At 41.4% G+C, this 26,956-nt stretch overlaps 1 protein-coding gene across 1 annotated transcript; it reads right to left on the bottom strand.

The window, feature by feature from the left end:
• Nucleotides 1-540: 540 nt before the first annotated feature.
• On the bottom strand, nt 541-26,956 carry LOC134965353 (nicotinamide N-methyltransferase-like). Its single transcript, XM_063941822.1, has 3 exons — nt 26,806-26,956; nt 17,174-17,381; nt 541-964 (listed from the first exon to the last, which is right to left on the bottom strand). Exons 1-3 carry the CDS (start codon nt 26,954-26,956, stop codon nt 541-543), a joined length of 783 nt encoding a protein of 260 aa, XP_063797892.1.

Raw genomic sequence — 26,956 nt, 5'->3', positions numbered from 1 at the left:
ACTAAAGTAACAATGTAATATGACACCTGCACATGACATACTGTACAATACTCTGGGATTTATTGAGTGTGATAATCTTTGGCTAGGAATTTAAAGTCTGGAGATGTCATGTTATTTTTTGCTGTCAATGATCTCACTCTTCTGTGATGTTACTTGTATTACCTTTACTACTAGGACACACAGAGTATCTAGTCAAGTGTTTAAAAATAGATTCAGGGTAAACCACCTAATAATAATACCTGTTGCAATGAAAAAATAAGGGAATATACTTCCAATGATTTAATCTATATTTATTGAGTGTGCTTTATGACAAAAACAGGATTAACATACAGTAGTTTCATGATATATACAATAAAAGTTAAGTTTTATGTATATTTACTGTACCCCCAGATGAGAGTCTTATATCTCTCTTCCTTTTCCAAATCAGTATGAACATGATCAGGATTCATGTGTAGTGTGATTTATATGCATGTGCAGTAAAATGAAAATGCTGAACTGCGCCCAACAACATCAACAGAGCATGCATCCCTGAATCAGGCCTCAACACTCTCTGTGAGCTGCAATAAATAAAATTGCATCATAGTCAATAAGGTCACTCACTGATGTTCTTTTGTGCACTGCCCAGTGGTCAATAATAAACCCTTCATTAGTGAAAACTTTTCTTACAAAGTTCTCATCATATTTGCACATATGTATCTTGTCCTGCCCAACCATCACATAAGTTGTATTTAAACCCCCCATCAATATCAGGTATCCTTCAGGTTTCAGGAGCTTTATGAATTTCCTGAGATTCTTTATATAATCAGCTTGATCTTTGCTGATGGTATCCAGCATACATACACTGATGACACAGTCTGCTGGTGGGAGCACCTCTGGGTCTGTGAGATTTTCTTTGCCAATGTTACATTTCATAGTCTTTGTTATTGCTGTCTTCAATGTCATGTCTTTGTCTTGACACAGGTCACTGAAATATACAAACACAAAAGGTTCATTTGGATCTAGGACTAGTCATACCACCACATGAGAAATAAGATATAGTTTTATATGGAGATTCATTGGATGGAAAGGTATAATTTATAGAGGTATTTATTGTTTCTGGAAGAGTTCCTTGTAGGTAGAAGAGATTGGGCATTATTCTATACTTTCAATGAGGAACCTCTTTCATCTTTCAGGGGCATTTAATATGGTAGTGTTGGGGAAAAGGTGTCCATTAGGTACCCCTATCTGAAACACTCAGCGTAATACAGCTTTTTTCTATTGTTCAGACTTAGGGGGCTATTAAGAGATGACCACAGATCGCTGCATACATAGCCAGGACTGCGTTAATCTCTGGACATGCTGGGGGCCGCCCAGCACAGGGCAAGGATGCCCAGCATGTGTGAGGCCGCCTTCTGATATATCTGCAAAATGCAGAGGCATCGGGTCTTATGTTGAACCCTAGCAGCACAGCCTGGTTGCACAGTCAGGTGGTTAGTGGCCTTTTTTTAATCGGAGTGGTTGCATTTGTCTTCACGCAGCTGCCCCAAAAATACAGCTGATCCAGACCCATTTTCCTGGCGTAGCCCCTACAATGATGTAAATCCACCCCTGAAATGCTCACCATGGTCATTCACATTGCAGTCGCATCTATGGGGGATGCAACCACAATGTGTATGGCCGCACAGCTGCTGTTGTGTGGGTCTGAATGACTACCTTAGTGGGAATGGAAGGAGAGGGAACAGGGTGAAGCACACATGCTGCTGCCTGCCTGCTGCACCCGGCTGATAACACTGATGACCAGAGGAGCAGAGTGCAGCAGGTATAAATAATAGCTGGTCACCAGCTTTAAGTATAATAATGATGTCAGAGATATCCTTCATTTTTCTCACAGGCAGCCTCAGCAGGCTGTGTCCTCAGGTCCCGGCACCCTTAGGTAGCTGCCTAAATCTGCTTAATGGATATGCCAGCCCTGCACGTGGGGACATTTGTGACCAGTGGATATTTGAGGGTACGTGGGGCATTATTAGGATCAGTGAAGAGTCGAGTGCAGAGCTTCATATGGAAGATATGAGTAGTTGCATATGGTTGCTATGGTTGCATTTTGAAATGGGTGTGTGGAAATCATCTGGGAAATTTGTTTTTAAAATTCTGTTTCTGTGATTAAGTGCAATAACTGCAACAAGAGCTGCACATGCACAGTGTAGAGGGCGCCCGTTCCATTTTTTACAAAAATGCATCATTTTATAGTAAATCAAACTAATGATGTCAAAGTTTTCAACAGAGAAATGGATTAAGTGAGTTATATTGCCAAATTATAATTACAGCATTTTGGGAATGTTGTGCACAACATCTTCAAATAAGAAGTGTTGTAGCACACAGTAAGTTGGGAGTCCTATATGAACACCTGGGGGCAGTAATAACTCACACCAATCTATTGTTAAAAATGTCACATTAGAGGGACAGTTAATTGTACCAAATTAAAATTCAATTATTGGTGAATTTACAAACATTATGGGCCACATGTAATAGCCTAAGGGTTGTGGAATTTGTGATATCTCAGCGGTTTTACCAGTGGTGGGCTGGGCCCGGGGGGGGCACAGTGCCATTTGCCCACCAGGCTAGTACAATTATGTAGCACAAGGCCCGTTGCTGCGTTGTGCCTTCTCAGTTTCCTGACAACCAGGAAGGATCTCTCCCTGCCTTCCAGCTGTCAGTGTCAGGCTGCTGCACACTGCTGACTGCTGTGTCTGGACTTCTCACCGATGGCTATCCCTAGAATGAAGGGGCTTAATGAGGGGGTGGGTGTTAGCAAGACTCAAATGGTGGGGGGCTTCCCAGTATGTGTTTTAGCACTGTCTGGCTGTTTTGAGTGCAGGCAGCAACTTTCGTGCAGCTAACTTCCCCCTCCCTCCCACAGGCATGACTCATACAAAGATAATCTTTATGCCCACCAGACAATGAGGAGCTGATGATAGCAATGCTGCTGCTGCCCTGGACATAGGGGGGCTTTCAATGACAAATATTGCAGGCAGCTGTACCTCTAATGTAATTTATTAGAAAGCCTTTTTGGATTGGGGGGTTGCATGGAGGGGTGGGGTTGTAATGTGGTCTGAGCCATGGGGGTGCCTAGCAAACAGCAGGGAACCCTGCCTGTTTCATTTGTAATGGTCCTTACAAAAATCTGCGGAAGTCCCGGGGGCCATTCTGTCAGCCTTAAGATGGGTATACACTAGACAATAAGTATGTCATCCGATCTGGGATTCTGTGAACCCGCTATAGTATGTCGCTGACGATGTGCACTGCCATGTGGCATCAGTAACATCTTCCATCGCCCCTACATGCAGGACAAATGGAAGACATTGCTATTGAGAACCATGCTGCCAAATTCAGCATAGCCGCCCCATCATTGCTGCCAGCATCAGAAAGTCTTTATGCACTTGCCGGTGCTGGCACCCCTGCCAGCTTCCATTGCTGCAGTTGTCACTGGTTACACACATCATGTAGTGTGTACCCAACTTATCTTCAAAGATGGACATGGCAGCTGCTGACACTACATCTGATTGTATAATAGTGGTATGCAAAGAACTCTGATGGCATAATAGTGGCATGCAGAGGAGTCTAATGGCATAATAGTGGCATGCACAGGAGTCTGATGGCATAATAGTGGCATGAGGAGGAGTCTGGTGGCATAATAGTGGCATGCGGTGGAGCCTGATGGCATAACAGTGGCATGCAGAGGAATCTGATGGCATAGTATTGGTATGCAGAGGAGTCTTATGACCTAATAGTAGGACTTGGAGGAGTCTGTATATTGTCCTTGGAGGAGTTCAGTCTGCTCTCTTTTATGTCATCTATTTTATCACGGTGTCACTGTCAAGATCATTTCTTTTTGCCCTTTGTAATTTTCCTATGTTGACCTGTGTGTCTGTTTATTCCTGTATTGTAATATGTAGAGATGAGCGGGTTCGGTTTCTCTGAATCCGAACCCGCCCGAACTTCATGTTTTTTTACACGGGTCCGAGCGACTCGGATCTTCCCGCCTTGCTCGGTTAACCCGAGCGCGCCCGAACGTCATCATCACGCTGTCGGATTCTCGCGAGGCTCGGATTCTATCGCGAGACTCGGATTCTATATAAGGAGCCGCGCGTCGCGGCCATTTTCACACGTGCATTGAGATTGATAGGGAGAGGACGTGGCTGGCGTCCTCTCCGTTTAGAAATTAAAATAGATAGGAGAGTGAGAGTGAGACACTTCATTTACTTACTGGAGCTTAGGAGGAGTTATACTAGTGACTGATGACCAGTGACCTGACCACCAGTGCAGTTTTATAATTTATTATTATTTAATAATCCGTTCTGTTCTTGTTCTCTGCCTGAAAAAAACGATACACAGTGACTCAGTCACACTCACATACCATATCTGTGCTCAGCCCAGTGTGCTGCATCATCTATGTATAATATCTGACTGTGCTCACACAGCTTAATTGTGGGGGAGACTGGGGAGCAGTTATAGGTTATAGCAGGAGCCAGGAGTACATATTAAACAATGCACACTTTTGCTGCCAGAGTGCCACTGCCAGTGTGACTGACCACTGACCACTGTGACCAGTGACCTGACCACACTGACCACCAGTATAGTATATTGTGATTGTCTGCCTGAAAAAGTACACTCGTCGTGTGACTTGTGTGGTGTTTTTTTATTCTATAAAAATTAAAAAACTCATTCTGCTGACAGACAGTGTCCAGCAGGTCCGTCATTATATAATATATACCTGTCCGGCTGCAGTAGTGATATATATATATTTTTTATATCATTATTTATCATCCAGTCTATACTAGCAGCAGACACAGTACGGTAGTTCACGGCTGTAGCTACCTCTGTGTCGGCACTCGGCAGTCCATCCATAATTGTATACCACCTACCCGTGGTTTTTTTTTCCTTTCTTCTTTATACATACTACATCTCATTATCATCCAGTCTATATTAGCAGCAGACACAGTACAGTACGGTAGTCCACGGCTGTAGCTACCTCTGTGTCGGCACTCGGCAGTCCATCCATAATTGTATACCACCTACCCGTGGTTTTTTTTTTCTTTCTTCTTTATACATACTACATCTCATTATCATCCAGTCTATATTAGCAGCAGACACAGTACAATACGGTAGTCCACGGCTGTAGCTACCTCTGTGTCGGCACTCGGCAGTCCATCCATAATTGTATACCACCTACCCGTGGTTTTTTTTTTCTTTCTTCTTTATACATACTACATCTCATTATCAACCAGTCTATATTAGCAGCAGACACAGTACAGTACGGTAGTCCACGGCTGTAGCTATCTCTGTGTCGGCACTCGACAGTCCATCCATAATTGTATACCACCTACCTGTGGTTTTTTTTTTCTTTCTTCTTTATACATACTACATCTCATTATCAACCAGTCTATATTAGCAGCAGACACAGTACAGTACGGTAGTCCACGGCTGTAGCTACCTCTGTGTCGGCACTCGGCAGTCCATCCATAATTGTATACCACCTACCCGTGGTTTTTTTTTCTTTCTTCTTTATACATACTACATCTCATTATCAACCAGTCTATATTAGCAGCAGACACAGTACGGTAGTTCACGGCTGTAGCTACCTCTGTGTCGGCACTCGGCAGTCCATCCATAATTGTATACCACCTACCCGTGGTTTTTTTTTCTTTCTTCTTTATACATACTACATCTCATTATCAACCAGTCTATATTAGCAGCAGACACAGTACAGTACGGTAGTCCACGGCTGTAGCTACCTCTGTGTCGGCACTCGGCAGTCCATCCATAATTGTATACCACCTACCCGTGGTTTTTTTTTTCTTTCTTCTTTATACATACTACATCTCATTATCATCCAGTCTATATTAGCAGCAGACACAGTACAGTACGGTAGTCCACGGCTGTAGCTATCTCTGTGTCGGCACTCGGCAGTCCATCCATAATTGTATACCACCTACCCGTGGGTTTTTTTTTCTTTCTTCTTTATACATACTACATCTCATTATCATCCAGTCTATATTAGCAGCAGACACAGTACAGTACGGTAGTCCACGGCTGTAGCTATCTCTGTGTCGGCACTCGGCAGTCCATCCATAATTGTATACCACCTACCCGTGGTTTTTTTTTTCTTTCTTCTTTATACATACTACATCTCATTATCATCCAGTCTATATTAGCAGCAGACACAGTACAGTACGGTAGTCCACGGCTGTAGCTATCTCTGTGTCGGCACTCGGCAGTCCATCCATAATTGTATACCACCTACCCGTGTTTTTTTTTTCTTTCTTCTTTATACATACTACATCTCATTATCAACCAGTCTATATTAGCAGCAGACACAGTACAGTACGGTAGTCCACGGCTGTAGCTACCTCTGTGTCGGCACTCGGCAGTCCATCCATAATTGTATACCACCTACCCGTGGTTTTTTTTTTTCTTTCTTCTTTATACATACTACATCTCATTATCATCCAGTCTATATTAGCAGCAGACACAGTACAGTACGGTAGTCCACGGCTGTAGCTATCTCTGTGTCGGCACTCGGCAGTCCATCCATAATTGTATACCACCTACCCGTGGGTTTTTTTTTCTTTCTTCTTTATACATACTACATCTCATTATCATCCAGTCTATATTAGCAGCAGACACAGTACAGTACGGTAGTCCACGGCTGTAGCTATCTCTGTGTCGGCACTCGGCAGTCCATCCATAATTGTATACCACCTACCCGTGGTTTTTTTTTTCTTTCTTCTTTATACATACTACATCTCATTATCAACCAGTCTATATTAGCAGCAGACACAGTACAGTACGGTAGTCCATGGCTGTAGCTACCTCTGTGTCGGCACTCGGCAGTCCATCCATAATTGTATACCACCTACCCGTGGTTTTTTTTTCCTTTCTTCTTTATACATACTACATCTCATTATCAACCAGTCTATATTAGCAGCAGACACAGTACGGTAGTTCACGGCTGTAGCTACCTCTGTGTCGGCACTCGGCAGTCCATCCATAATTGTATACTAGTATCCATCCATCTCCATTGTTTACCTGAGGTGCCTTTTAGTTGTGCCTATTAAAATATGGAGAACAAAAATGTTGAGGTTCCAAAATTAGGGAAAGATCAAGATCCACTTCCACCTCGTGCTGAAGCTGCTGCCACTAGTCATGGCCGAGACGATGAAATGCCAGCAACGTCGTCTGCCAAGGCCGATGCCCAATGTCATAGTACAGAGCATGTAAAATCCAAAACACCAAATATCAGTAAAAAAAGGACTCCAAAATCTAAAATAAAATTGTCGGAGGAGAAGCGTAAACTTGCCAATATGCCATTTACCACACGGAGTGGCAAGGAACGGCTGAGGCCCTGGCCTATGTTCATGGCTAGTGGTTCAGCTTCACATGAGGATGGAAGCACTCAGCCTCTCGCTAGAAAACTGAAAAGACTCAAGCTGGCAAAAGCACCGCAAAGAACTGTGCGTTCTTCGAAATCCCAAATCCACAAGGAGAGTCCAATTGTGTCGGTTGCGATGCCTGACCTTCCCAACACTGGACGTGAAGAGCATGCGCCTTCCACCATTTGCACGCCCCCTGCAAATGCTGGAAGGAGCACCCGCAGTCCAGTTCCTGATAGTCAGATTGAAGATGTCAGTGTTGAAGTACACCAGGATGAGGAGGATATGGGTGTTGCTGGCGCTGGGGAGGAAATTGACCAGGAGGATTCTGATGGTGAGGTGGTTTGTTTAAGTCAGGCACCCGGGGAGACACCTGTTGTCCGTGGGAGGAATATGGCCACTGACATGCCTGGTGAAAATACCCAAAAAATCAGCTCTTCGGTGTGGAAGTATTTCAAAAGAAATGCGGACAACAGGTGTCAAGCCGTGTGTTGCCTTTGTCAAGCTGTAATAAGTAGGGGTAAGGACGTTAACCACCTCGGAACATCCTCCCTTATACGTCACCTGCAGCGCATTCATAATAAGTCAGTGACAAGTTCAAAAACTTTGGGCGACAGCGGAAGCAGTCCACTGACCAGTAAATCCCTTCCTCTTGTAACCAAGCTCACGCAAACCACCCCACCAACTCCCTCAGTGTCAATTTCCTCCTTCCCCAGGAATGCCAATAGTCCTGCAGGCCATGTCACTGGCAATTCTGACGAGTCCTCTCCTGCCTGGGATTCCTCCGATTCATCCTTGCGTGTAACGCCTACTGCTGCTGGCGCTGCTGTTGTTGCTGCTGGGAGTCGATGGTCATCCCAGAGGGGAAGTCGTAAGCCCACTTGTACTACTTCCAGTAAGCAATTGACTGTTCAACAGTCCTTTGCGAGGAAGATGAAATATCACAGCAGTCATCCTACTGCAAAGCGGATAACTGAGGCCTTGGCATCCTGGGTGGTGAGAAACGTGGTTCCGGTATCCATCATTACTGCAGAGCCAACTAGAGACTTGTTGGAGGTACTGTGTCCCCGGTACCAAATACCATCTAGGTTCCATTTCTCTAGGCAGGCGATACAGAAAATGTACACAGACCTCAGAAAAAGAGTCACCAGTGTCCTAAAAAATGCAGCTGTACCCAATGTCCACTTAACCACGGACATGTGGACAAGTGGAGCAGGGCAGGGTTAGGACTATATGACTGTGACAGCCCACTGGGTAGATGTATGGACTCCCGCCGCAAGAACAGCAGCGGCGGCACCAGTAGCAGCATCTCGCAAACGCCAACTCTTTCCTAGGCAGGCTACGCTTTGTATCACCGCTTTCCAGAATACGCACACAGCTGAAAACCTCTTACGGCAACTGAGGAAGATCATCGCGGAATGGCTTACCCCAATTGGACTCTCCTGTGGATTTGTGGCATCGGACAACGCCAGCAATATTGTGTGTGCATTAAATATGGGCAAATTCCAGCACGTCCCATGTTTTGCACATACCTTGAATTTGGTGGTGCAGAATTTTTAAAAAAACGACAGGGGCGTGCAAGAGATGCTGTCGGTGGCCAGAAGAATTGCGGGACACTTTCGGCGTACAGGCACCACGTACAGAAGACTGGAGCACCACCAAAAACTACTGAACCTGCCCTGCCATCATCTGAAGCAAGAAGTGGTAACAAGGTGGAATTCAACCCTCTATATGCTTCAGAGGTTGGAGGAGCAGCAAAAGGCCATTCAAGCCTATACAATTGAGCACGATATAGGAGGTGGAATGCACCTGTCTCAAGCGCAGTGGAGAATGATTTCAACGTTGTGCAAGGTTCTGATGCCCTTTGAACTTGCCACACGTGAAGTCAGTTCAGACACTGCCAGCCTGAGTCAGGTCATTCCCCTCATCAGGCTTTTGCAGAAGAAGCTGGAGACATTGAAGGAGGAGCTAACACGGAGCGATTCCGCTAGGCATGTGGGACTTGTGGATGGAGCCCTTAATTCGCTTAACAAGGATTCACGGGTGGTCAATCTGTTGAAATCAGAGCACTACATTTTGGCCACCGTGCTCGATCCTAGATTTAAAGCCTACCTTGGATCTCTCTTTCCGGCAGACACAAGTCTGCTGGGGTTGAAAGACCTGCTGGTGAGAAAATTGTCAAGTCAAGCGGAACGCGACCTGTCAACATCTCCTCCTTCACATTCTCCCGCAACTGGGGGTGCGAGGAAAAGGCTCAGAATTCCGAGCCCACCCGCTGGCGGTGATGCGGGGCAGTCTGGAGCGACTGCTGATGCTGACATCTGGTCCGGACTGAAGGACCTGACAACGATTACGGACATGTCGTCTACTGTCACTGCATATGATTCTCTCACCATTGAAAGAATGGTGGAGGATTATATGAGTGACCGCATCCAAGTAGGCCCGTCACACAGTCCGTACTTATACTGGCAGGAAAAAGAGGCAATTTGGAGGCCCTTGCACAAACTGGCTTTATTCTACCTAAGTTGCCCTCCCACAAGTGTGTACTCCGAAAGAGTGTTTAGTGCCGCCGCTCACCTTGTCAGCAATCGGCGTACGAGGTTACAACCAGAAAATGTGGAGAAGATGATGTTCATTAAAATGAATTATAATCAATTCCTCCGCGGAGACATTGACCAGCAGCAATTGCCTCCACAAAGTACACAGGGAGCTGAGATGGTGAATTCCAGTGGGGACGAATTGATAATCTGTGAGGAGGGGGATGTACACGGTGCTATATCGGAGGATGATGATGAGGTGGACATCTTGCCTCTGTAGAGCCAGTTTGTGCAAGGAGAGAGTAATTGCTTCTTTTTTGGTGGGGGTCCAAACCAACCCGTCATATCAGTCACAGTCGTGTGGCAGACCCTGTCACTGAAATGATGGGTTGGTTAAAGTGTGCATGTCCTGTTTATACAACATAAGGGTGGGTGGGAGGGCCCAAGGACAATTCCATCTTGCACCTCTTTTTTCTTTAATTTTTCTTTGCGTCATGTGCTGTTTGGGGAGGGTTTTTTGGAAGGGCCATCCTGCGTGACACTGCAGTGCCACTCCTAGATAAGCCCGGTGTTTGTGTCGGCCACTAGGGTCGCTTATCTTACTCACACAGCTACCTCATTGCGCCTCTTTTTTTCTTTGCGTCATGTGCTGTTTGGGGAGGGTTTTTTGGAAGGGCCATCCTGCGTGACACTGCAGTGCCACTCCTAGATGGGCCCGGTGTTTGTGTCGGCCACTAGGGTCGCTTATCTTACTCACACAGCTACCTCATTGCGCCTCTTTTTTTCTTTGCGTCATGTGCTGTTTGGGGAGGGTTTTTTGGAAGGGCCATCCTGCGTGACACTGCAGTGCCACTCCTAGATGGGCCCGGTGTTTGTGTCGGCCACTAGGTTCGCTTATCTTACTCACACAGCTACCTCATTGCGCCTCTTTTTTTCTTTGCGTCATGTGCTGTTTGGGGAGGGTTTTTTGGAAGGGCCATCCTGCGTGACACTGCAGTGCCACTCCTAGATGGGCCCGGTGTTTGTGTCGGCCACTAGGGTCGCTTATCTTACTCACACAGCTACCTCATTGCGCCTCTTTTTTTCTTTTGCGTCATGTGCTGTTTGGGGAGGGTTTTTTGGAAGGGCCATCCTGCGTGACACTGCAGTGACACTCCTAGATGGGCCCGGTGTTTGTGTCGGCCACTAGGGTCGCTTATCTTACTCACACAGCTACCTCATTGCGCCTCTTTTTTTCTTTGAGTCATGTGCTGTTTGGGGAGGGTTTTTTGGAAGGGCCATCCTGCGTGACACTGCAGTGCCACTCCTAGATGGGCCCGGTGTTTGTGTCGGCCACTAGGGTCGCTTATCTTACTCACACAGCTACCTCATTGCGCCTCTTTTTTTCTTTGCGTCATGTGCTGTTTGTGGAGGGTTTTTTGGAAGGGCCATCCTGCGTGACACTGCAGTGCCACTCCTAGATGGGCCCGGTGTTTGTGTCGGCCACTAGGGTCGCTTATCTTACTCACACAGCTACCTCATTGCGCCTCTTTTTTTCTTTGCGTCATGTGCTGTTTGGGGAGGGTTTTTTGGAAGGGCCATCCTGCGTGACACTGCAGTGCCACTCCTAGATGGGCCCGGTGTTTGTGTCGGCCACTAGGGTCGCTTATCTTACTCACACAGCTACCTCATTGCGCCTCTTTTTTTCTTTGCGTCATGTGCTGTTTGGGGAGGGTTTTTTGGAAGGGACATCCTGCGTGACACTGCAGTGCCACTCCTAGATGGGCCCGGTGTTTGTGTCGGCCACTAGGATCGCTTATCTTACTCACACAGCTACCTCATTGCGCCTCTTTTTTTCTTTGCGTCATGTGCTGTTTGGGGAGGGTTTTTTGGAAGGGCCATCCTGCGTGACACTGCAGTGCCACTCCTAGATGGGCCCGGTGTTTGTGTCGGCCACTAGGGTCGCTTATCTTACTCACACAGCTACCTCATTGCGCCTCTTTTTTTCTTTGCGTCATGTGCTGTTTGGGGAGGGTTTTTTGGAAGGGCCATCCTGCGTGACACTGCAGTGCCACTCCTAGATGGGCCCGGTGTTTGTGTCGGCCACTAGGGTCGCTTATCTTACTCACACAGCTACCTCATTGCGCCTCTTTTTTTCTTTGCGTCATGTGCTGTTTGGGGAGGGTTTTTTGGAAGGGCCATCCTGCGTGACACTGCAGTGCCACTCCTAGATGGGCCCGGTGTTTGTGTCGGCCACTAGGGTAGCTTATCTTACTCACACAGCTACCTCATTGCGCCTCTTTTTTTCTTTGCGTCATGTGCTGTTTGGGGAGGGTTTTTTGGAAGGGACATCCTGCGTGACACTGCAGTGCCACTCCTAGATGGGCCCGGTGTTTGTGTCGGCCACTAGGGTCGCTTATCTTACTCACACAGCTACCTCATTGCGCCTCTTTTTTTCTTTGCGTCATGTGCTGTTTGGGGAGGGTTTTTTGGAAGGGACATCCTGCGTGACACTGCAGTGCCACTCCTAGATGGGCCAGGTGTTTGTGTCGGCCACTAGGGTCGCTTAGCTTAGTCATCCAGCGACCTCGGTGCAAATTTTAGGACTAAAAATAATATTGTGAGGTGTGAGGTATTCAGAATAGACTGAAAATGAGTGGAAATGATGGTTTTTGAGGTTAATAATTCTTTGGGATCAAAATGACCCCCAAATTCTATGATTTAAGCTGTTTTTTAGTTTTTTTGGAAAAAAACACCCGAATCCAAAACACACCCGAATCCGACAAAAAAAATTCGGTTAGGTTTTGCCAAAACGCGGTCGAACCCAAAACACGGCCGCGGAACCGAACCCAAAACCAAAACACAAAACCCGAAAAATTTCCGGCGCTCATCTCTAGTAATATGTCAATCTTTTACGCTCCATCACTATAATAAAGTTCTCTTGTACTTAATCACTGCCTTCCTTACTCCTGCAGTCTCTCCCACTGCCCCCTGCAGTGTCTCTCACTGTCTCTTTTTCCCCTACACAAGCGGTGATCAAATGTGCTATAACCTGCACTATTTAACAGTGAATAGAGGTTATAGAAATGACTCAGTGCGCAATATAAGCAGCCAGTCAGTGTAAGAAACTCCTAAGAGGTTTCCTTCATCTCTTACCACAAGTGCAAAATATAGAAAATTGGAGCAAACACTAAACCAGCGCTTGGTTAGGTTCTCTTGGTCTGATGTACTTTTTAGGCCTCCGCCATATATCAGATTACCATAGAAAACAATAAAAATAGGTATATATAGTGTGATGCCGTTTAATACATAGATATAAAAACATAAAACTCCAAACAAAATGAATCAACTTTGACACAAATCCTAAGGAAGCATGCTAAGCAGGTAATTACTGAATATTATCAGAACTGTGGCCAAACAGTTCCTAAAAGTGCATAAGGTCAATTTAGGGATTCCGAATAGTCCCAAAAAAAACCTGGATCGAATCCGCAGATAATCGGTCATCCACTCCTCCAAACTCCACTGCCACAGGAACACCGACGTGTTTCTACCCCGGGCTGGGGTCTTTTTCAAAGGTGCTGCCCAGACTGTTGATCAGTCTAAAATGCAAGTTATTTAAATGTTCAAAGCACCAATCACAGTCCACTGTGTGCAATTGGACCCTATACACAATGATGACTACATGTTCCATGGTTCTCTGCAGCGTATGTATACTCCCCTGATACACCTTTTTGTATATACGGGATGTCATGGTAACCTGATGCCCTATAGTGACTCGTTACGGAGCCGCAACGTCACTTCTGTTCTCCGGACATCATCCTGTATTTTCTCTTAGCTCCTGTCTCACATTTGTTCATGGAGCTCCTGGAGTCTTTTCATCAAAACAGGACTGGAAGTGACGTTACACAATTTCTGATACTAAAGGGTGCTGTGATTCAAAAAAGTTTGTGAATCACTGCCCTAGATGTTTCTGCATTACTACAGAATCTATGGTGGGATTAAAGCAATGATAACAAAACCTTTTGACAACAACTATAGATTTCGGAATTATTTTTTTTAAAGATATGAGATTTGGCTATAAATGAAAGCATAAATTAGAGCCAAGGTAAACACTGAGCGTCTCAATCGCTATTGGCCCAAAAGTTTTTTGTATAACTTTTAAAGTAATTGACATATAGAACACAAACAATCAAACAGCTTGGCGCAATCAGCTAGATAGAATTTGTGTGCATATGAAATTAGTAAAAGAACACTCTGTTTCAATCGCAGCTGTTAAATAAAGGGAGAGTACTCTACCCTTCAAAATCACAGAAAAAACAGACACGCAAATAACAGTGATGATTTAAAACATATGTGTGCTTTTTATTTAACACAATTAAAAACAATATTTAAAAAAATCCACATTTAGAAGTGGCTATATCCTAAATACCGGTTACTCCTGCAAAGCATAACATAATTAGCACAGTGCAATTCTGTACACAAACTATTTCAAGCAGATCTAATTTGTTAGTCTTTTAGCTCTTTCCGACGTAGCAGTCACTTGCAAAGCAGTGGTTAGTTAGTAATGAAAGCTGATCAGTTAATAGCAGCAGATAAGGCAGTCATTTGCAGTTCCCACTGAGACAAGCTTGTCAATTAATTGCAGAAGACATTCAAAGCAATAGTTGTAAATTAGTGCATTCTGTTCTTTAGACTGTTAGGCTACAGAAAGAGTCCGTGTTAGTATATCAATACAACCTGCTTTAAGGATCCAAGAATTAACCCTTTTTGGTCCAGTAGTTGGTGTCTCCCGGCTCCTGGTGCTTTTAATAAACCGTTATTTGAGGGCCTTATCCGGAGTGTCCCAACAGTGGTCCAAGCATAAGCAGGTAGAGAAGAAATTAAACATCCGGTACCGGACAAAACTGGTGAAGATTACGCGTTTCTCCGCCTATCACTGGTTCAGCGGCTTCCTCAGAGAAGTAGCTTCCTGCTACGTCGGAAAGAGCTAAAAGACTAACAAATTAGATCTGCTTGAAATAGTTCGTGTACAGAATTGCACTGTGCTAATTATGTTATGCTTTGCAGGAGTAACCGGTATTTAGGATATAGCCACTTCTAAATATGGATTATTTAATATTGTTTTTAATTGTGTTAAATAAATTGACATATAGACCTTGTTTTATGATAAGCATGAGGAAGTCATAGCAAGTGTTGAAAGTATTTACTTCAATTGCTTTCAAAGATATAAGAAAAACTTTCGGACCAGCTAGTGAAACACCAATGTATATTAGAAATGTGCTGTTTGGTTCTTAAGAAATAAGAAGCCACGGAAATTTTGCTGATCCAAACCTAAACCAAGTTCGATGGTCCAGATGTTTGGAATTTTGATTTTAAATCCAAATTTCAGTTGTTGGATTGCAAACATAACTGATTTTATCTATTTTTATCCATTTTCAAGACATTAAAAAAATAAGATTAATATATTTGGCGGGATGTAATTCAGTCCAAGATAACAGTTGAGCATAACCACGACCCCTCCCCTAAACTTTTAACATTATGGAAGACAAAAGAAGATGTCAAACTGGTCATCGGACAGAAAAACCTGTAGGGGAAGGTGTTAATTTGCAAGAATTATCCAGAAGAATGTTATTAAAAGTAGGACAATGCATCAAATTGAAAAGAAAGTTGGATGAATCTTGGCAATGCACTACCATGAGAGATAAGATTCAAGTAACACTGACTCAGGAATAGCCCAATAGTCAATGTCCTCCACTTTGTCTTCAACTCATGCCAAATCAATGTGCAGAGTAGACAGAACAGGACCATACCATGGATTCTGATTTGAGTTCTGTGATTGCTCTGCTGATTTTACACTGGAATGTCATTTTTTTATTTTATAGAACATTTTTTTCTTTGTTATGGGACATGATGGATTAGCTCTACATCTGGGCTTGGAGGAAATCTAGGAGTCTAACTTGCTTAAGATGAGTCTATCTTTCTGAAGCATTGGGAGGAATCAAAGAAGGGAATGTGGAGGAAAGTGCATAGGAAAGAAGGTAAGCCAGGGTCAGAAAAATGGCAGTACAGATTGCAAGACAGTAGAAGTATCAGTTAGGTATGGAACATTAGCATCGGGCAGGAATTACAATTGTTTATAATATCTGAAACATTAGAACTAAAGTCAGGTACATTTTATCCTTTATAAAGTTTCTTCTATTAAATGATTTAACTGCTCAAAGGCAAAAACAAGAAAGAGTGTCAGGTGTAACCATATGCAGTAGATCACAACAACTAATTTCTATATACTGTAGTCTACAGTTTTGACAAGACTGAGAGTTGGCATGCTTCAAGGATGAAGAAGGTTCATATGGTGAGGTCAGAAGATTTGGTTACAGAATGGAAGTGGAATGCTTTTCCAATACTTTGAAGCCACAAGTTATGCTCGAGACCCATCTCCATGATGCACTACTGACTCAGGCCATGGGAGGACTCATTATACATGCACAGTGGAATCTCTGGTGGCTCTAAAGGCTTAGAGGCTGAACATAATTTACTGCACTTGAAGAATACTGTTTTTGTTGCTATATGTTTTAGACATACTCTTTAGGGCACCAGCAGGAAAGTATATTATTAAATACAAAAATAAATAGGGAAACAGACATTTAATTTATGTTCTGTGCAGATTATATCCCTTCCTCATATACTGGTCCCACGAATGCAGAATATTGCATCCCACCTGTAACAGTAGATGTCAGCCCTTTAATTGTACTGACTTAATAATATGCTCATGCATTGACCAAAAGAGGTCAATAATGATCAGCCAACAGAATGGTTTCCCATGTTGCAGACAGACTCACGCCCGGTTGGATATGTGCTAAACGGCTCCTCTTGAAAAATTCCTGGCTGTACTCCACGAGGAGCAAGTTCATGATATTATTTCTACCTATGGCTCTACTTCAAGAGAGAAGAGAAGAAGAATGCACATGGATTTAGGTGATGAATGAAATTGAATTTGGGCAAGATGTTTATTTCATTGAAAGAATCAAGCAGTAAGGGGTTTAGTAATATTTAACAAAAACTGCTTTACTACATATACCAAACCATGGTGTGTACTGTACAACAGAGAAAAAACAAAAATTAATCAAAGACTAAATGACAACCCGTAAGACCTCTATGTTTTATTTTTGGTGGATAGAGCATTTGAAATAGTTTATTGTGTACTGACACTGGAATTACTCATGATATATGTTTTGGGAAATATGTTACCTGTTTCCTTCTAGGCATTTCATATATGTCATTATGTGAGACCAATCAAAAGCTCCAGTACGTGTGTTAATCCATCTGTTCAGCTCCATAATACATTGCTCAGAGCACTTCAGCACAAGGATCTGTTTGAAAAAGCCACTGGCTGTATAGAGATGATGAATGTGTGATCCAAAACTGATGTCAATCAGAAGATCTCCCTTAATGTGACCTGCAGGTAAAGATTACAGTGATTACAGAATATAATATTTTATGTAGCATCTGTTCTATTTATCATTCTGTAATGTCCTGTTACAGGTAAGCAACTGCCTCACCACACATCATTTTCTCCTTCAATTTAATGTATGAGGAATGTACTGTAAGTATTTATTTGAGCAGAATTTCTAGTATCTGGGGCCACGTATCCTGCCTACAATAAATACACAGACAATGTAAACCCTTAGAAAACATGCACATATCGAGCTTTATTCACTAAGGAATGCAATTACAAAGCTATTTGCAGCAAATTTGCGATTGCTATCCTTAACAATGCAAAATAAGGAGGAGGTGCATACTATCTCCTTCCTACAATTGCGATGCAATTGCATATTGGATGAACATCACAACCATCGATAGCGATGTTTATCTACGATGACAGGCTGTGTAATCATGGGCTTACTCAGGCTTTCCGTCATAGAGCAGCTTGTGAGAGCAAAAAAATTGCATCTCACGTTGCAGTCCTTGGCCTCGCCACTCCTAGAAAATGAGGGCAATACATCCCCATTACTGGCAATGTCAGCCACCCAACCCCCACCCTCCCTGTGAATGCCTCTGCCTGTCAATCAGGCAGAGGGATTCACATGCGAAAGAAAAGTAAAAATACCTTGAAGTATTCGGGCGCTGTGAGATGAGGAGCTAAGCTAAGCAGCAGCCAATGTTTAAGAGGGAAGTCACTCCCAATATTTTACAAAGAAAAAAGGGGGAAGAAGGCTGCGCTTTGAGAGGAAATGAGCAATAACCACTAATTGTGTAAAATTAAAGACAATTTATTAAAAAAATTTATTAAAAACATTAATTACTTAAAAAACAGTGATATTATGTGCATTTACATTATACCATAAGCATGCTATGGAATAGTAAAATTTTACCCAAGATATTGATACCGGATATTTGTCATATAGACACTGAAGGATCTGTTCCAAATATTGCCCAAAGATGGTTTAAATCCAATAGTTTTCCACTATGTAAGTCCCATTCAGATAATACCAGAAGAGTCCGTTGTAATTTCCATGGACCGCTAGAGGATTTTAGAAGTGATAAATGTCCCAAAAAGTTTGTGGGTACCTCATGCAATGCGGTAGTTTGGATGGTGCCTCTCTGGGGTTCTCCTGGGTAGCTGGAAGTTGTTGTGGGCTGGTTCAGATCCGGTTAGAGATGGTCGTGCTCAAAGCATGCAGTATCCTGGTAACCTGACGCGTTTCGCTGCATATGCCTTGCAGCTTTTTCAAAGGTATCACATCCCTGCTTTGTGATTGCATGACCCGTTCTGCACATGTGCCGAATGTGGTGTGGTTCATAGGGCCGACAGTGTCTAGGTTTACCATGTTTGGGTCAACTACATATTTGGGTCAACTACTATTGGTCGACATTAACTAGGTCGACAGGGATGCTTGGCTGACAGTCTCTAGTTCATTCATTGAAAAATCCTTATATATATTTAGAAAAATTTCATTATACATATAAACACAACCACATATTAATTTTGAAGTCTATATAACATAAAATTAGAATTAAAATAATGAATTTCATTACTTGCATTATATTATATTATATGATCTCCTATTTCAAATTCATCAGCATTTGTCCTCTATTTATCAATAATTACCCCGTAAATATATACTAACAATTTTCCCAATAGATCGATGTCTATATACATAGACCCTGGGTCCATACAACATGGTAATAATAATAGTAAAATATTTATTATAATCTCGTCACTGTCATCTCATTGGAAAAACATACCGTAATTCAAATATTATAATATTGTAATAATGTAATCCTACCAGGACCAGAATACTATTAATTGTACATATATATCCAATAACCATTTTCCTCACACCTAAACTAAAACTAACATCCCCACCCTTTTTATTATATATATGTGTGTACATAATATATAACCCTCCCTCCCTTCCCCTCTCCCCCATCAGGTGTTATTCATTTAAACCCCCCTATGTAATATATTATATATATCCCCCCCACTTTATAACCCCTTCTAACCCCTCTATAAATAAAAGTACCACCTACCCATAATATCTATTTCACATCCTTTTCATATGTGATTCAATTCAATAGTGTCATTTAATCCCAGGGGAGTCATGGTTCTTAGACAGAAAATCCAATAAGCCTCACGCTTACAGAGTTTCAAAAAATGATACCCTCCTCTTTGTGTGCATTTTACTTGCTCTATAACCTTAATTGTGATATTTGTGATACTACCCCCTTGACATTCTGTGATGTGTCTATACAGAGTGTTGTTTCTTATTTTCTTTTCAATTTTTCTTTTGTGTTCCATATATCTGCAGTTGAGTGTCCTAATAGTCCTTCCTACATATTGCATCCCACACCCACAATGCATTAAATATACTACATATGTAGATCTACAGTTCATAAACTGATGTATAGGATATTCTATTTTTGTCGAAAATGACCCAAAATGAGTCACTTTCCTTCTTTCTATATATTTACATGAATTACAATCCATTCTTCCACATTTATGATAACCCTGTGGTCTTTGTGGCAACCATATTGCATCTCCTTTATTTATTTTAAAATTTTTATTTTTATTTTTATTTTTGTATAGACTGGTGGTTAATTTTAATTTCAAGTTCTTAGATTTTCTAAATATTACAGTGTCTGTTAATTTACCCATACTCTTTAATACCTCATCCAATTGAAGTATAGGGAAATTTCTTTTAATGATTTTTTTAATATCTTTAAACCCCATATTATACTTAGTCACAAAAGACATATTTCTATCCATATCTCCTGAATACTTGCCTACCACAGACTTCTGTTTCTTTTCTGATCTTCAAAATTGAGTCCCTTTGTAGTCCTTTTACTTCCATTAAGGCTTTATCCAAAACCTGATTGGGATATCCCTGTTCCTTAAAAGCCTTATAGAGAGAGTTTGATTGCTTATAAAATGATTCTTCTGAAGAGCAATTTCTCTTAACTCTTAGAAACTGCCCTTTTGGCACATTGTCCCTCTATTTTTTGTAATGACTACTCTCGTAGTTCAAGTACCGATTTTGGTCTACTTTTTTCACATGACTTTCCGTTTTAATGGTCTCATTGACCTTGGCGGTGAGTGCAATATCGAGAAATGTGGCCTCTGAATCACTGATGGTGCTAGTGAGCTTTATTCCAAATTGATTCTGATTGAGACCATTTACAAAGGACTGTGCTGAACATAAATCACCCTCCCAAATAAAGAATAGATCATCAATAAAATGTCCATACAGGACCAGGCCCGCGCCGAGGCCCCCACCCCATATGTGTTGTTCCTCAAATCGTCCCATAAAGAGGTTGGCAAAACTCGGCGCGAACCTGGTCCCCATGGCCGTTCCCTTTGTTTGCAAATAAAATTGCGTATTGAAAGATAAATAATTATGATATAAAATAAATCTAATCAACTGAATGATAAAATCCTTAGTAGCCTCCATTAAAGTTGGATCCCCTCCTAGATAGTGTCCCACAGACTTAATACCCAATTCATGGCCTATATTAGAATAGAGGGACTCCACATCACATGTTATAAACTTATATTCCCGTCTCCACTGCACGTCCTTTATTAAATTTAAAAAATGGGTGGTGTCTTTTATATAAGACCGTAAATCTTTCACATATTTCTGTAAATGACTATCAATAAAAAATGATAAATTATTTGTCAGGGAGCCCACCCCTAAGATAATGGGTCTCCCGGGGGGGGGGAGCTTCCAATGATTTCTGTAATTTTGGCAAAAAATAAAATGTAGGGATTACTGGATACGTTGTATATAGAAAACCATTTACTTCTCTCGATATTGCACCCACCGCCATTGCTTCATCTAACATGCACTTAAATTTTTTCTGAAATATATTAGTAGGATCACAGGGTATCTTTCTATAGTATTCCTCGTTATTCAATTGTCTTTTTGATTCCTCCAAATAATATGAGGTATCCATCACTACCACCACCCCCCCTTTATCCGCTTGCTTTATTATAATTGTCTCATCCTTGGAAAGATCTTTTAGTGCTTTCCTTTCTTCTTTCCTAAGATTATCCCTCATATGTAGATGATCAAATTTTGTACACATTTCTCTAAATCCCTCCAATGTAGCCTTATAAAAGCTTTCAATGTATGGGTCTTTGAATTGTAAGGGATAGAATTCTGATTTAGATTTAAACTTTGTTCTTTTTGATGCATTTTCCTGGATATCAAAGAGTTTAGTGGTGGTAGTTTCTTGTATAGATTCCTGTGCTAGATCCTCTAACATTTTTACCATGAAGTCATCATCCTCATTTAAAATCACCGGACATCCCTCCTCTCCCTTTGATTTTAATGCCTTCATTGCAAAGTAACGTTTTCTACTCAAAGTTCTTATATATTTATTGAGATCTATGAATAATTCAAATAAATTAGGTTTTGAGGTGGGGGCGAAGTTTAAACCACATCCTAATAGATTCTCCTCCTCCTTCGTAAGAATTATTTTGGATAGATTAAAGACACCCCTTCTTTTTATATCTGTTTTTGACTTTTTCCTGGATTTTCCCCTTGTCCCTCTTGGTCTTCTAGTTCCTGATCTCTCCTTCTTTTTGTGGCCCAATTCCTTCCCTCCTGACTCCTGTTGGGACGAATCTGAAGTGAATAGTCCTCCCCCAAAAAATTACTTTCCCTCATATTACCTTTATACGGTAATTGACTGTTTTTAAAAGAGGGTATCCGTTCCCTTTCACTTCTATATTCTTGTTGAATTTCTCCTTGGGGACCGGTCAACACTGAGTGTGTCAAACCTATTTCTAGTATTAAGTCTGGTTCCAGTATTAAATGTCTCCCTCGTTCTTCTGGGAGAATGTTATATCGTGGTTTCCCTATAAACTCTCCCTTCCCCTCTCTCACTTTGATATTGACTTTTTCTAATTGGATGGTCCCCCCTATTTTTGATTTCCCTTCGTCTTCTTGGACTCCCTAACTCTTGATGTCTAAAATCCCTCCATTTCCTATTATATGTGTATATTTCCCCTTTCTCATAATCAGTCTGGTCCCTACTTAATTTATATTTTTTCCTCCCAATGAGTGTTTTTTCAAAATCCTCTACCTTTTTATTCACTTTCTGGTCCCTCTCATGAAATCCTGCTTCATCTGAAAAACCTTTTAGGAGGACTTGTATCTTTTCTATTTCTTGTTGTAACTCTCTAACTTTGGATTCTCGATATTTAATTAATAATTTCATTAAATTTTTTGAACAATTGTCCAAAATAGAATCCCAGTCTTCTGAGAATTGTTTATCCTCCTTAAAGGTAGCATTTTTCAGAATCCGCAACCCTCTTGGTATTAAATTCTGGTCCAAATATTTTTGTAGGGACAATTGATCCCACCAGTGCTTTGTTTCTTCTATGCATAGACCTTCCAATTTATTGAAAAGTCCATGCATAGTACTTTTATTCTCATTTTGGTTAGCACTTGCTGGGTCAATTGATAACGTCCCCTTTAAATACTGTGTCCGTCTTTCCATTCTATCTGAAATACATTTCAGGGATGACATAATTCCTCAGGATTGGTCTGCTGCACCCTTTTGCAAAAATATATACACAACAAAAAAACCCCAAATATAAGGTTTTGCGTCTTTTGTGACTAAGTATAATATGGGGTTTAAAGATATTAAAAAAATCATTAAAAGAAATTTCCCTATACTTCAATTGGATGAGGTATTAAAGAGTATGGGTAAATTAACAGACACTGTAATATTTAGAAAATCTGAGAACTTGAAATTAAAATTAACCACCAGTCTATACAAAAATAAAAATAAAAATTTTAAAATAAATAAAGGAGATGCAATATGGTTGCCACAAAGACCACAGGGTTATCATAAATGTGGAAGAATGGATTGTAATTCATGTAAATATATAGAAAGAAGGAAAGTGACTCATTTTGGGTCATTTTCTACAAAAATAGAATATCCTATACAACAGTTTATGAACTGTAGATCTACATATGTAGTATATTTAATGCAATGTGGGTGTGGGATGCAATATGTAGGAAGGACTATTAGGACACTCAAATGCAGATATATGGAACACAAAAGAAATATTGAAAAGAAAATAAGAAACAACACTCTGTATAGACACATCACAGAATGTCAAGGTGGTAGTATCACAAATATCACAATTAAGGTTATAGAGCAAGTAGAATGCACACAAAGAGGAGGGTATCGTTTTTTGAAACTCTGTAAGCGTGAGGCTTTTTGGATTTTCTGTCTAAGAACCATGACTCCCCTGGGATTAAATGACACTATTGAATTGAAACACATATGAAAAGGATGTGAAATAGATATTATGGGTAGGTGGTACTTTTATTTATAGAGGGGTTAGAAGGGGTTATAAAGTGGGGGGATATATATAATATATTACATAGGGGGGTTTAAATGAATAACACCTGATGGGGGGAGAGGGGAAGGGGGGGGGGTTATATATTATGTACACACATATATATAATAAAAAGGGTGGGGATGTTAGTTTTAGTTTAGGTGTGAGGAAAATGGTTATTGGATATATATGTACAATTAATAGTATTCTGGTCCTGGTAGGATAACATTATTACAATATTATAATATTTGAATTACGGTATGTTTTCCAATGAGATGACAGTGACGAGATTATAATAAATATTTTACTATTATTATTACCATGTTGTATGGACCCAGGGTCTATGTATATAGACATGGATCTATTGGGAAAATTGTTAGTATATATTTACGGGGTAATTATTGATAAATAGAGGACAAATGCTGATGAATTTGAAATAGGAGATCATATAATATAATATAATGCAAGTAATGAAATTCATTATTTTAATTCTAATTTTATGTTATATAGACTTCAAAATTAATATGTGGTTGTGTTTATATGTATAATGAAATTTTTCTAAATATATATAAGGATTTTTCAATGAATGTTGTGTGGTAAGCAGCATAAATTATAAAGAGTTAACTCAATGTAAAGTGTTAATTGATTAATGGATTAAAAACAATGGCCACCGGAATAGAATGGTTAGCTAATGAATTAGAGATGCAATGGAAAGGAGGCTTGAGAAGCAAAATCAAAGATGGCGGACGGAGCTTATATAAGCCACAAATCAAAACGAGGCTTGGAACGCAAAATGCGGATATGGAGAGACGCGATGGCGTGGCGATGGCGGGAGCAGCCCGCTACAAAAGGACACAGCAGAAAGCCCCAATCCATATCTGAGGAAGCCGCCGAGAGACGAGGCGGAGAAACACGTCATATGAAGGGGCTACACGGAGAAATTTCCACTACTGACGTCAGATTGTTCCCTTGCCGCAGGAGAACGTGAACCTCCGGGGAAAGGAGAGAGACCAAACCCGTACTTTCACCGACCACCAATGCTGTAAGACACTGGCATAGTGGGAATCTCCAATGTACAGATTGCTATTTGTCAGCTAGGAAAAAAAACTTTTACTGGGATATCAACTATTAGATTGGAAAACCGCTTAGGGTGCCGGCACATCATAGAGAGACTATTGTGATTTTCTTTTATTTTTGTTTCTTTTTCATTGCATATTGGAAGTTATTCCTTTATAATGATCATTTAATCTAAATAACCTGATAGAAATTAAGAATTGGCCATTGAGAAAGGATTTAAATATGATGTACATCATGATTTTTTATGTGTGATTTTATTAGAAAAATTAAACAACCTTTTTTAAATTTACAATTTATGCTGCTTATTGTAATAATAATTGGTCCACATTTCTGAAATTCCCAGCCACCATCTACTTGTATAAGGCTTATAGATGCATTTGACCAAAGTTCACTCGAGTAAAGCGAACCAACCAATCAGTACAAAAATAATAAAAATATATATATTTTTTTATATTTTTAAACTTGCAGTTCAGTTCAAACTGCACAGATCACAGGGCTAAAGTAAAGCACAGATAAAACAGGAGAGTACAGCGCAACACACACCAGCATGCAGCATGCCTCTATATGCACAGTCATTATACTGCACAGCCACAATGAGTCTGAAGTTTCTGTATGGACACAGCCAGCTAAAACAGCAGCATATGGTGCAGTGTGCCCCTATATACAGTCACTATACTGCACATCCACAAGTAGTCTGGAGACTCTGAATGGACACTGCAGACTATAGTGCAGTGTGTCCCTATACACAGTCACTATACTGCACAGCCACAATTAGTCTGGAGTGTCTGGATGGACACAGCGGAGTATAGTTCAGCATGCCCCTATATACAGTCACTATACTGCACAGCCACAGTTAGTCTGGAGTCTCTGGATGGACACTGCAGAGTATAGCGCTGTGTGCCCCTGTATACAGTCACTATACTGCACAGACACAATTAGTCTGGAGTCTCTGGATGGACACAGCAGAGTATAGCGCAGCATGCCCCTATATACAGTCACTATACTGCACAGCCACAATTAGTCTGGAGTCTCTGCATGGACACTGCAGAGTATAGCGCTGTGTGCCCCTATATACAGTCACTATACTGCACAGACACAATTAGTCTGGAGTTTCTGGATGGACACAGCAGAGTATAGCGTAGTGTGCCCCTATATATAGTCATTTCACTGTGCAGCCACAATTAGTCTGTGGTCTTATTGGATGGTATTTTTCCCTCTAAATATTATTAATCTCCAAGCAATGATGCTTCCAGCTCTGAGTATATTGATGGGTTCAATTATTAATACTATTTCAAACTTCAAAATATTTTGCAATTAAAAATAACCATTAGCTTTCATATACACATATGTGCCAATATCCAGTGGCGTCACAAGGGGGGTGCATCCCGCACACGGGTGTCACCTGCTTAGGGGTGACACCAAAGTGCCCGCTTCTGCTCAGTGACAAGAGCCAGATGCTACACTGTAATATTATGTTCAGCAAACTGGAACCTGTCATCATGCATAAGCAGTCACTGAAGAAATATCAGTTTCCAGGGCCAGGCTACAACTCCAGGACACCTGAGGTGACAAAAACAGGGATTGGGATGATAAGCCACACCCCTCTCTTGTGAATCCATGCCCCATCTCACACAGCCATGCCCATCCCATGAAGCTGTGCCCCTTTTGCGACCGGCCGCACCGGGTGTTTTAGAGGTGAGTGACGCCTTTGCCAGTATCCCTGAAGAGTTTCACAAATGCATCTAAAAATACAAATATATAATCTTAGTTCCATCATAAAGTATCATTACTATTATTTATTTATATAGTCTGTGTATTTTATGCATCGCCATAAAGAGAATATATTTGTCATGTACAGTAAATAAGTCCATATCCCATTGGAGAATAGAGCCTAACACAACTGCGCACATGCATGCACCTACCCTTACGGTAGCTTTGTTGCTGTACATACCCTCACTGAAAGCACGGTATAAACATTCCATTGGAAATTTCAATGTATCTTCTCCAAAGACCATGTCTGGTCTGTTAGAAAAATATGTTTCCAGATGTTCTCTAGAATCAACGTCGTGTTCAGGATAGAATTTATATGAGCTGGAATCCAT

The sequence above is a fragment of the Pseudophryne corroboree genome, chromosome 10 (genome assembly GCF_028390025.1).
Source record: "Pseudophryne corroboree isolate aPseCor3 chromosome 10, aPseCor3.hap2, whole genome shotgun sequence".
Lineage (NCBI taxonomy): Eukaryota > Metazoa > Chordata > Amphibia > Anura > Myobatrachidae > Pseudophryne > Pseudophryne corroboree.
The sequence above is the reverse complement of the archived record's forward strand: the minus strand, read 5'-3'. Positions and strand labels throughout refer to the sequence as shown.

Coding starts and splice junctions, on each gene's coding strand:
- LOC134965353 (XM_063941822.1), bottom strand. CDS start 26,956: ATGGATTCCAGCTCATATAAATTCTATCCTGAACACGACGTTGATTCT. Junction 17,382..26,805: donor ATACCGTGCTTTCAGTGAGG/GTATGTACAGCA, acceptor CTTTACCTGCAG/GTCACATTAAGGGAGATCTT. Junction 965..17,173: donor AAATGCCTAGAAGGAAACAG/GTAACATATTTC, acceptor TGTATATTTCAG/TGACCTGTGTCAAGACAAAG.